The sequence below is a fragment of the Balaenoptera ricei genome, chromosome 6, assembly GCF_028023285.1.
Source record: "Balaenoptera ricei isolate mBalRic1 chromosome 6, mBalRic1.hap2, whole genome shotgun sequence".
Taxonomy (NCBI): Eukaryota; Metazoa; Chordata; class Mammalia; order Artiodactyla; family Balaenopteridae; genus Balaenoptera; species Balaenoptera ricei.
Window position 1 is genome coordinate 42,026,976 of NC_082644.1, and position 12,630 is coordinate 42,039,605.

General features: G+C 36.7%; 1 protein-coding gene and 1 non-coding gene across 2 annotated transcripts in view; both read right to left on the reverse strand.

Annotated features, from left to right (window-relative positions):
* Nucleotides 1-12,630, reverse strand: part of UBE2R2 (ubiquitin conjugating enzyme E2 R2) — an 88,228-nt gene that overhangs the window by 7,908 nt on the left and 67,690 nt on the right. The window contains exon 3 of the mRNA XM_059924594.1: nt 5,683-5,780. Coding sequence (XP_059780577.1) covers nt 5,683-5,780 — 98 coding nt within the window. The remainder of the gene's footprint in view (nt 1-5,682; nt 5,781-12,630) is intronic.
* On the reverse strand, nt 1,820-1,891 carry TRNAE-UUC (transfer RNA glutamic acid (anticodon UUC)). Its single transcript has one exon. It is a non-coding gene; the product is annotated as a tRNA-Glu (tRNA).

Below are 12,630 nucleotides of genomic sequence, written 5' to 3' on the forward strand. Positions count from 1 at the left end.
CAGCACAGCCATAGCCATTTCCTCTGACCTTGCCTACTTTGTCACCCAATCGTTGCAGCAGTCTCTAGCTCCCTGCCCTTTCAGTGGGTTATAGAGAAGACTAGATAGGAAAACATCCTACCCTACTCCTGAGAAACGCTTCTACATGAAGGTGTGGCCTCTGGAGTGGATCCATAAATCTGGTCCCATGATACATCTTCACAGTGGCAAAGAAAACACTGTTATCTATCCTTCAAAGGAAAGCAAATCCCTACCAAAGACCACTTTCCTATCCAAGAGCCTGCAGCAAGTATGGCAGGTAGTTCTGGGGGTGGTGCCTCAGAGAAAGCACTTGTGAATTCTACTGCAAGGTCTGAGAGGCCCCCCTACCACCCACCCCACCCTCCCCACCCACCCCGAAAGCTCCCACTTGGTTCTGGACAGAACATGGATTAAGGCACATTTTGTTTCTTTCACCAAAAAGAGGCATGGTGTTGTGGACTCCTAATCACATACATGTAGCAGCATCAGGGGGCCCTATCCTCCCAACTTCATTCTTTGCTGACTAATGCCTACTCCTCAAAACTTCCCAATTCCATAAGGAACTCTCACCCCCTAAACTTAATCCTGGACATCTGAGGATAGGACTGTGGATCTCTTCTTCCAGAAAGTATGCTGCCTTCCTCTAAAAGGAGGAGAACTACTGAGCTTTCAGTGGAAACTAGCTGGCTGCCGCTCTGGATCCCTACAATTGTAGCATAGTACATTTTTCTTGCTTTCCCCTTTAGCCAACTCTCACTACTCACTAGGTCTTGTTATATAAATTGACTTCAGCTCTCAAAGGTAACTGGAATTCCTTACTCTTCTTCAGGTTACAAAAGCCTGTACAACTTTATTTTCTGAATATGTTCACTGAGGTGTTAAATGAAAGACTAGTGCAGGTGGTCATGGAGAAGTCCAAACACATGTGAACATGGAACCACTTTCAGATAACAGTGCCATTCAGCAGTCAAGACCCTACAACAGGCTGAACTGAACCTTCTGCCACCTCCACTGCTGTCTTGGCTACAGCCATAAACTGGATATGGAGCTTAGAACCCTTAGTCAGACAAGTGCTTACTCTGGATAATTTAGTAGCAAAGGGATATAAAGGAAAATCCCTGGCATCTCATATCTTGCCTCTTGTGTAAATAACCTGTGAGAAATATGTACAGTTTACTACCTTAAGGAACTCCCTTGTCTCAAAACAAATAACACAGAAACAAATGGGAAAGGGAAAAGTGTCCCACATTAGGTAGTACTTTTCTGACTTTTCAGCGTTCTGGACATCACCAGGTGTTCCAGATGACATTCCACAAGGCATGCAAAACACTCTATGTCCCCCCCATAAATCCACAAACACCAAAACTCTCCATTCACTCTCCCACCCCAAGCAACACATTGAAGAACCATCCAATGATTATATGGAACTAAGAAACAAAAAGGTCCAAGAAGGTAACGATTTCCAATGCAAATACCTTTTAGAGCCATGGATGAAGATCAAAGGGGCAACCTGAAGATAACTAAGTTCTGGTTGTGAAGCCTCTAAATAAAAAAAGCATAAACGCAGGGAAGGCAATCCCTCATGTGAAGTCCAGGTGCTTCTAAATTGGGGCTCAGGTGACCTGAGGGCCCAGAGAGAAAAAAAGTGATGCTGGTACCCAAAGTGGCTAAGGTAGTTTTAAAGGGCAGATTAATATGAACGGAGTTCCCTGCCCCCAAAGGAATGGATTAAATGAGAAACAGGCCTTTCTTTTCTTTTTTTTTTTTTGGCCGTGCCACATGGTTTGTGGGATCTTAGTTCCCCGACCAGGGATTGAACCTGGGCCACAGCAGTGAAAGCACTGAGTCCTAACCACTGGACCACCAGGGAATTCCCCAAACAGACCTTTCTTAAAAAGAAAAAATGTTTATAACATTTTAGGCTGAGACAAGGCAAATACAGTCTGTGTGTATTTACACAGAAGTAAAGGCAAAAATTTTGAATTCCTGTGGGTAATGGTAATAGATTGTCCATCCAAGCAGCACGAGAATGCAATGAGAAAAATCTTGTTTGGGGCTTTGCATCTAAAGAACAGGGAGGCTTCAAATTCTATACTGAAGTTTTAACCCCCAGTACCTCAGACTGTATTTGGAGATAGAGTCTTTCAAGAGGTAATTAAGTTAAAATGAGGTCCTGAGAACAGGTCTTAATCCAGTATGACTAATGTCCTTATAAAAAGAGGCAATTAGGACACAGACATGAACAGAAGGAAGACCATGTGAAGACAAAGAGAGAAGACAAGATGAGGAGAGAAGCCTCAGAGGAAACCAACCTTGCCGGTACCTTCTAGAGTCCAGAATTGTGAAATAATAAATTTCTGTTGTTTAAGCTGCACCAAAAAAAAAAAGAGGAGGCTTGTTTTCTCAAGGGTGGGTGTGGTGGTGGTATGTGAAGCATTTGATTCAACATTCAACCTCCAAAAGCAAGAATCACTAACACCTTAGAGCTACTACTTCTTCTAGTCTAGGGTTACTACTAGCCCTGAAAAACAAGCACCAAAATCATACTTAAAGGACAACTCTGCATTTTTGGTCCAATTTTTCAACAAATCTTCCAAGATATTTAAAACCTTTTCTCTACATTGTCAGTTTAATTTTACTAATAAAATAATGTGTTTCTTTCGAAAGCATGCCAGCCTCTTAAACAATTATATAATGTGAAAGGGATGAGAAATAGGGTAGCCAAACTTCTCCACGGCAACAATAGAGTAATGCCCATAATATCCTCAAGGAAAGAAAGCATGATCCTGAAATCTTATATCTAGTTAAAATCTGTCATTTGAAGTATAATGGCAAACACACACATATACTCCCATATACACAAGCACATAATATTTTGAACACGTAACAACTCAGGGAATGTAATATAGCTCCTAGGAGCAATCCCTTGAGAAATTACTGATGGACAAATTTCAGCCAGTTAATAGACCAAAGGAAGTAAATAATGAGGAACAAACAATGAATTCATTTAACAACAGGAATAAGAATTTTTAAAACTGGGATTAAGCTACAGAAGAGTACAGATTATAAATTTTATAACCCTGACAATAAAGAAACAATAATATTTAGAAGTTAGAAAGGGGAGGTAGAAGGTTTCCTTTTCTTTTATATCTAAGTGTCAGTATACCATTTGATGCTGAAAAATCAAGTAATAAGTACGTATAAGTTAAAGGTCTAAATAATCAGCTAACAACTGTGTGATACACGGATATGAGGGGATGAAGTAGAAATATACTAATTTTACTGATGATCATAAACGATCCTGTGTAAAACAATGGTCTTAAAACTAATATATACATGCCCCTGGAGACATATGAAATATCCTATCAGTTCTCCTTTCCAGCTTCCCTTTTCACAACTGCCCTTTACAAGAAATGTATACCTCCCACACATCCCAAATATTTCTATGGTGCATTGCCTAGTGGTGATGAAACATCAGAAGTACAAAACAGAGAAATTTACAAATAGAGCCGACTGCTTTTCCCTTCTCATAAATAATTTTGTTAAAAGCATAGAGTGATGTTAAAAAAAAAGTATTTTGCTATGTAGTGGAGTATAATAAATTCAGATATGTATAGATTGGGGCTGCTGGAATTATATTTTCACTAAAACGAATTAATTCCATCTCTGATTACCGTTAAGAAATGCATCGTCGCCAAGGGAGAGTTCCACTAAAGTAAAGCAGAAAGTATATGGAATATGCAATGATTCCTTATTTCATAGACATAATAAACTTATGGCAAGTCTCAATGCCTGATCTATCTGAGAATTATTCAGAGGCATGATGTTTGTCAAGGTGAGGTGTATCAACACATTTATTTAAATTAAAAAGGGAAGTCAGTTTTTTCTCATTAAAAAAATATACTGGCAAGATGTGTTGAAATCTAAAATATATCTGTTTTCCCAATCCTTTCTAAGTATACTGGATGGAACAAAGTACCTAAAGAAATGAGTAACCAGCATAATCAATAGTATTTGATATGTCTTTAATAGACTTTTTGGTCTACTCTTCCCAGAAAGTGGGAAGCAAACACATAACTTGATAAGAGACAGGTAAGAAATCCTTGTGTGCATCAGGAAGCTTCAAGTTCTTTGCTTTTGACAAAAATGGAGATTCTAACTGAGTTACTAGCTTCCAGATCATTAAAAATGATTAACAAAATGAATGAATGAGTAAATGGGGGAGAGCAGATTAATCTCCTGTGCAGAGGAGTTGAAGTAACTTATACAGATATCTCAGCCTTGCGGGAGTATAATTCCCCCCTCCTTAGTGTGGGCTGCACCTAGGACTTCCCTTATACAGAACAGAAAGGGGGACAGGAGGAACTTTACAGAGGAGAAACCCTAAAAAACAAGAGTCTCAGCCAGGTGATGAATGTTAACATCAAGAGTGGTAAGTCAGGCTGACAGTATGTACCCCTGCTACGACGTGATGAAAATGTACTTTACATCCATGTCTTCCTCCCCAACACTTATAACTCCAGTATAATAAGCAGAAAAACATAAAAAAAAAAAAAAAATCCCATCTGGGGGACATTCTACAAAATACCTGATCAGTATTCCTCAAAATTGTTAAGGTCATCAAAACCAAGGAAAGTCCAAGAAACTGCTGCAGTTGTCTAAGGAGAACTGTCTATTAAATATAATGTGCTATCTATCATGCATGGGGATCTCAGAGCAGAAAAATGATATTAGGTAAAAATTAAGGAAACGTGAAAGAGTATGGACTTTAGTCAATAATAATGTACTAATACAGGTTCACTAACTGTAATAAATGAACCAAATGAATGTTAGATGTTAATAACAAAGAAATCTGGCAGGTGTGGGGAATATGGGAACTATCTGTACTTTCCTCATAATTTTTCTAAAAATCTAAAACCATTCTAAAATTTTGACAGTTATTTTAAAAGAAACACACTGATGACAAAACTACAATGAGAATACCATGTCCACCGTCTCGGATGGCTATAATAAAAGACATGGAAAATAACAAGTGTTAACAAAGATGTGGAGAAATTAGAATTCTCACACACTGCTGGTGGGAATGCTCTAAAATTTAGTGCAGCCATGTTGGAAAATACGGCCATTCCTCAAGAAGTTAAACACTGAGTTATGCACCCCCAATTCCATTTCCAGGTATATGTCCAAGGAAATGAAAACATATGTGCACATAAAAACTTGCACAGAATGTTCACAGCAGCATTATTCATAATAGCCAAAAAGCGGAAACAACCCAAATGTCCATCAACTGGTGAATGGATAAACAAAGTGTAAAGACTAAGACTTTTCAGCAAAAAGTAATAAGAATCCTAGAATAAGGAAGCAACCAATCCAAACATGGAACTCATGAAATCCAAAGCAGCAGGATGGAACTTAGATATAATGTAATAGGAAGAATTCAGAGTAGAAAAATTCTTCCAAAGTGAACACAGAGAAATTAGTAACATATGCATTTTTACTCCAGAAATACAACTCTTCAAAATGAGGCATACATGCTACTTAAAGCTCCAGTAGAAGACAAAACAACCAAATATAGAAAGGATTCGTTTGTACTTGTTAAAAGATAATATCCAATCTTTAGAGCCACCTAAAAACCAGATTATTCCTTATGTAATTCCTTACCTGACATTTTGAGTAGGATTCCACCTTTCAGAGGGCAGTTCTCCACTCTGTGGGTCATCTACAGGTGGATGAAGAATTGAAATGCATACATCTCCATTCTACGAGACACAAATATCACATTCAGTAAATACTCAAAAGTATGTTATTCAAAAAATATCAATTCCACTGAAATTTCTTTTATTCCTAGAAGACTTGTTTTCTTACCATTAGGGGAGTAAACAATCCTGCTTTTTCTTCTTGTTTGGAATCAATGATAAAGAAGAATTAAACATTTTTTTATATTATAAATATTCATTTTGACCAATCTCCAAAATACATTTCTTAGTTAAAAAAAGAAACACTATGTCTGTAACACCATCCTTCTAAAAAAAATCATTTAAAAATAGAAACAGACAAACATGATAAATCATGATTCAAGAGTCTTGAGAAGCAACTAAATCTCTCTCTTTATTTTCACACATCTAACATTAAAAGAAACAAAAAAAAATCTGACCTTGCTTAAAATCTGCCTGGAGAGAAGCTATAATCACCTTTAATATTAATCACTGGTTTCAATAAATATGGTTTATATAAACTGACACATGCCTCACAACAACTTAATTATATATAACTCCCTCAGTATATGGATAGAAGAATTCACCACTATAATATTCTGGTTCATAAATTTAAATTATAGGACCTAAATTACAAGTACATTTAAAGTCAAACATACATGGATTGTGTACCATATGCAATACAGATTGTTAACAGAAAAGACAAGACTGAGAACGATACAGATGCCTATCTCTCGGTCTAAAATGAAACAAAAGATTCAAATGTTTAAAAAATTAGAGGTGTAACCATATAAAGTGAAAAAAACTTACATATAAACCCAAATTTATATATACATACACACACACCAAGATAACAGAACATTTTTTAAAGGAGAATAAAATTTTAATAAAGCCAATACCGAATATTATATTCCAAAACTCTGTATTGTTAGATAACATGAGGAAGGTAAAAAAGCACTGCAGAAACAAGGAGAGAGAAACTAGGTATATTTGGAGAGGACACCTGGGAGATGGTGTGGAAGAAAAACAAAAAGCTTAATGGTGGAGGAAGCTTTGAGATGGGCTTTCAATAATGATTACAATTTTAATAACCTAAGGGAAATTCAGACATGCGATTGCCTGAAGAAACCAACATCATAAATAAAATATGTTCAGGCAGTTACATTTATTTTGTATTATTACACCAATTACCACAAACTTAGTGGCTTAAAACAACACAAATTTATTATTTTACAGTTTTGTAGGTCTAAGTCTGACACTACTCTTCACAGAGCTAAAGTTAATGTGTGGGCAGCAATGCATTCCTTCCTGGAGGCTCTAAGAAAGAATCCCTTTCCTTGCCCTGTCTGGCTTCTAAAGGCCACCCACATTCCTTTGTTCTTGGCCCCCTTCCTCTAATCCTCAAAGCAAGCAATGTTGCATTTTTTGAGCCTTTCTTCCAAAGTCACATCTCCTCACTCTCATTTTCTGCCTACCCTATCTCTTCCACTTTAAAGGACCCTTGTGATTACACTGGGCCCACCTAGATAATCCAGAATAATCTTAGTTTAAGGTCATCTGATAAGCAATCTTAATTCCTCTTAACATGTAATCTAACATAACACAGGTTCCAGGGATTAGAATGTAGACATCTCTGAGGGACCATTATTCTACCTACCACAGGAGTCAGGAACACAGTTTGAATGAAAAATAGAGCACAAATATTAGGCCAGGAGTATGTTACTTTGTTCAGAGTTTAATATGTGTGTAAGTAAAATTTCTTAGTGGTGAAATGACAAAAATAGATCTGTGCTTAGAAATGACATATTAAAAGATGGGCATCTCAACAGATGCAGACAAAGCACTTGACAAGACCCAACACTTTCTCATAATAAAAACACTCAGAAAACTATAGTTACCTTCTAGCTATCTTAAAATTGTAAAGGGGATTTATTTAAAAAAACAAAAACAAAAAACCCACAGCTAATAAACAGCATACTTAATTAATGGTGAAAACTCTCCTCCTAAGATCAGAAATAAGACAAGGGCACCCACTTTCACCACTGCTATTTAACACTGTCCTGGAAGTTCTAGCCAAAGCAATTAGAGAAGAAAAAGAAAATTTAAAAGTGTACAAATTGAAAAGGAAGAAGTAAATCTATTTCCATTGCAAATGTCAAAGAAAATTCCAAAGAATTCACAAGAAAGCTACTAGACCTAATCAATTCAGCAAAGTTGTAGGATACAAGATCAACACTCAAAAATCAGTTTCATTTTGGGATTCCCTGGCAGTCCAGTGGTTAGGACTCCGCACTTTCACTGCCAAGAGCCCAGGTTCGATCCCTGGTCGGGGAACTAAGATCCTGCAAGCCGTGTAGTGTGGCAAAAAAAAAAAAAAAAAAAAAAAGTTTCATTTTTATACACCAGTGATGAATAACCTAAAAAAAAATTAAGCAGGACTTCCCTGGTGGCACAGTGGTTAAGACTCTGCGCTCCCAACGCAGGGGGCTGGGGGGTTCAATCCCTGGTCAGGGAACTAGATCCCACATGCGTGCCACAACTAAGAGTTCCCATGCCACAACTAAGGAGCCCACCTGCTGCAACTAAGACCCAGCACAATTAAATAAATAAATATTAACAACAACAAAAAACAAATTAAGCAAACAATTCCATTTACAATGGCCTCTAAAAGAATAAAATATCTAGAAATAAATCTAACCAGGGAGGTGAAAGTCCTGTACACAGAAAGCTACAAAACATTGCTCAAAGATATTAAAGAAGACCTAAATAAATAGAAAATCAGCCTGCATTCATGGGTAGGACGACTTGATGTTGGCAATATTCCCCAGTTTGAGCTACAGACTCAATGCAATCCCAATCAAAATCCTAGCTTCCCTTTTTGTAGAAACTGACAGACTGTTCCTAAAACTTATATGGAAATTTAAGGGACCCACAATAGCCAAAACAATCTTGGAGAAGAATAATAAAGTCGAAGGACTCACACTTCCTGATTTCAAAACTTACTATAAAGCTACAGACAAGAAGACAGTTTAGGATTGGCATAATGATAGACATACAGACCAAGGCAATAGAACTGAGAGTCCATAAATGGACCCATACATTGCCGATTTTTTTTTTTTTTTTTTTTTTTGCCAATTGATTTTTGACAAGATGGTTAAGTCCATTCAATGCGGAAAGAACAGTCTCTTCAGCAAATGATGCTGGGACTGGATTTCCAAAAATAAAAGAAGGAAACTGAACTCCTACCTCATACCATATACAAAATTAACTCAAGATGGAACAAAGATCTAAGAGCTAAAATCATCAACTCTTAAAAAGAAGGTGTGTGTGTGTGTGTGTGTGTGTGTGTGTGTGTAAAATCTTCATGACCTTGGATTTGACAATGGATTTTTTTTAGGTACAACACAAAAAGCATGAGCAACAAACAAGAAACCAAAAAAGATAAACTAGACTTCATTAAAATGAAAAGATTTTGTGCAAAGGACATTACCAAAGAAAGTGAAAAAAACAACCTAAGTATCTGCAAGTCATACATCTAATAAGAATTTAATGTCCATAATATATACGGAACGTCTATGATTCAATGACAAAAAGACAAACCAGCCAATTAAAAAATGAACAAAGGACCTGAACAGACATTTCTCAAAAGAAGATACATAAACAGACAATAAGCATGAAAGGATGCTCAATATCATTAGTCATTAGGGAAATACAAATCAAAATGACAGTGAGTTATCACATCATATCCCCTTAGGATAGCTATAATTAAAATTAAAAAATGCGGGCTTCCCTGGTGGCGCAGTGGTTGAGAATCTGCCTCCCAATGCAGGGCACACGGGTTCGAGCCCTGGTCTAAGAAGATCCCACATGCCACGGAGCAACTAGGCCTGTGAGCCACAACTACTGAGCCTGCGCGTCTGGAGCCTGTGCTCTGCAACAAGAGAGGCCGCGACAGTGAGAGGCCCGCGCACAGTGATGAAGAGTGGCCCCCACTCGCCACAACTAGAGAAAGCCCTCGCACAGAAACAAAGACCCAACACAGCCAAAAATAAATAAATAAAAATTTTTTAAAAAATTAAAAACTGCAAAATAAGGATGGATGTAGAGAAACTGGAACCCTCATAAATTGCTGGTGGTTGGTGAAGTGGTTCATCTGCTATAGAACAGTTTGGCAGTTCCTCAAAAAGTAAAACACAAGATCACAATTTGACCCCTGCAATTCCCTTCCTAGGTATACAACCAAAAGAAGTGAAAAAAGTATTTAAACAAGTACATGTATACACACGGTTATAGCAGCACTATTTATATATACAAAAGGTGGACACAAAAAAAATGGTCCTGAAGAACCTAGGGGTAGGACAGGTATAAAGACGCAGACGTAGAGAATGGACTTGAGGACACGGGGCGGGGGACAGGTAAGCTGGGATGAAGTGAGAGAGTGGCATGCACATATATACACAACCAAATGTAAAATAGATAGCTAGTGGGAAGCAGCTGCATAGCACAGGGAGATCAGCTCGGTGCTTTGTGACCACCTAGAGGGGTGGGATAGAGAGGATGGGAGGGAGGTGCAAGAGGGAGGAGATATGGGGATATATGTATATGTAGAGCTGATTCACTGTTATAAAGCAGAAACTAACACACCATTTTAAAGCAATTATACTCCAATAAAGATGTTAAAAAAAAAAAAGGTGGACACAGACCAAATGCCCATCAATAGAGAAATGGATAAACTGTGATATATATCCATCCAGTGGAATATTATTCAGCCATGAAGAGGAATGAAGTACTAATACATGCTACAACATGGAGGAACCTCCAAAACATTATGCTAAGTGAAAGCCACACAAAAAAGGTCACATATTGTATGATTCCATTTATATGAAATATCCAGAATGGAAAGAGACATAAACCTGACTGGTGGTTGTCAGAGACTAGGGAGAAATGGGAATGCAGAAGAATCACTTCATGGGTAAGATGTTTTACGTTGGAGTGATGGAAATGCTTTACAAATAGAGGTGTTAGATGTACCACGCTGGGAATGTACTAAATGTCACAGAATTGTGTTCACTTTAAATGGTTAATTTTATGTATATGAAATTTTATCTCAATAAATTATTGGGTTTTTAAATAAATTTATTTATTTTTATTTTTGGCCGCGTCGGGTCTTCATTGCAGCGCGCAGGCTTCTCATTGCGAAGCACGGGCTCTAGGCACGCGGGCTTCAGTAGTTGTAGCACGTGGGCTCAATAGTTGTGGCTCACAGGCTCTAGAACACAGGCTCAGTAGTTGTGGTGCACGGGCTTAGTTGCTCCGCAGCATGTGGGATCTTCCCGGACCAGGGACCATGTCCCCTGGATTGGCAGGCAGATTCTAAACCACTGCGCCACCAGGGAAGCCCCCCCACCCTTTTTTTTTTAATGGGAGAAGTTCTAGGCCTCCAGAAAGGCAGTTCTAAGATGTAAAATGAAGGCTATATAGCCTAGGCCCTATCTAAATCCAATCAAACCAAAATCTCCAGTATTCTTTATTTTTAACAACTGCTCCACATGATTCTGATAAGCTGCCAAATTTGGGGACATCATTGCCTAGAGAAACCTATTCCTTATACCTTAAAGTTAGAGAGAATGCATAATATCTCAAATCCATGAATATAATTACATAAATATACACAAAATCCTGCTTGTCACAAATTATTTACAAACCAGAGCTCTGCTCTAAAAAGGACAAATTTGGTGGCCCAAATATCATCATGTTCTAAATGGTGGCTAATGTATCTATAGTTAAATACTTAAGGTATATATATCTTCATAGAGCAAACTGGCATCTTTATTTACATTTTTTAAAAGAAAAAAATACGAGGAAAAAGAAGCAAAATCTAAATCTAAACAAGCACAAGATAGAGTTCAAACCTTTAATAATGTGTAATACTAAATTACATTTATTAGGAAAACTTTCAACACCAAATCAGAGTCAAAGTCTTCTGGTTTCTGTTAACTTTCTACCTTACTCATTTGGTTCATATAAGCCAAGATGAAACTCACATTGTAGACTTTAGAAGTTTTATAGGAACATTCTACCACTAAACTTTTCTCTAATATTTTAGAAATAAAGAATATTTTACAAGTCAATTAATGATGAGTTATTTTAATGATAAAAACCACTGAAAGAAAACAAAGATATTTTACCAGGTACCAAAGAGAAGTTATTTATGTCAATTTATCCTAGTAGCTAAAGCAAATAAAATATATTACATAACACATTTCTGATTAGCTGATTAAGCAAGCATTCATTCATTTGAAGAATCTTTTGTTTTATTCAGGTCCCTTCTTAAAGACAACTGAGTAAAATTATGTAAATTTAAAATGTTCATCAAATGCATATTTTAAAAAATGAACACAATAAATTCTGATAATATAACAAAACCTTAACACAGCACTCAGCACCTTTATGTGAATTAACATCAGAGTTCAAGCATGTTATTTCCGATGGTTTAATAACACAATACAGAAATAGAGTTTGTCTCACCTAGCTAAGGACAAGTAATACATGTTTTAGGTTCCCCATGCCATACTTTATTCCAAATGGAGTCTAGTTTACTTAATAGTATTGTACCAAAGTTAATTTCTTGGTTTTGATAAATGTACCATGATTGTAAAAGATATTAACATTAGAAGAAAATGAGTAAAAGGTACGTATATGAGAACTTTCTGTACTAGTTTTGAAACTCTTCTTTAAGTCCAAAATTATTTCAAAATAATTTTTAAAATTAGTGGGTTTAAACTTAATATTTTAGTATGTTTATAACATAGACATTGAAATCAAAGCATTTTAACAAAACGTATTCTAAATTTTTTATAATTTGGAAGCTCTGTATTTAAAATTTATATGAAAT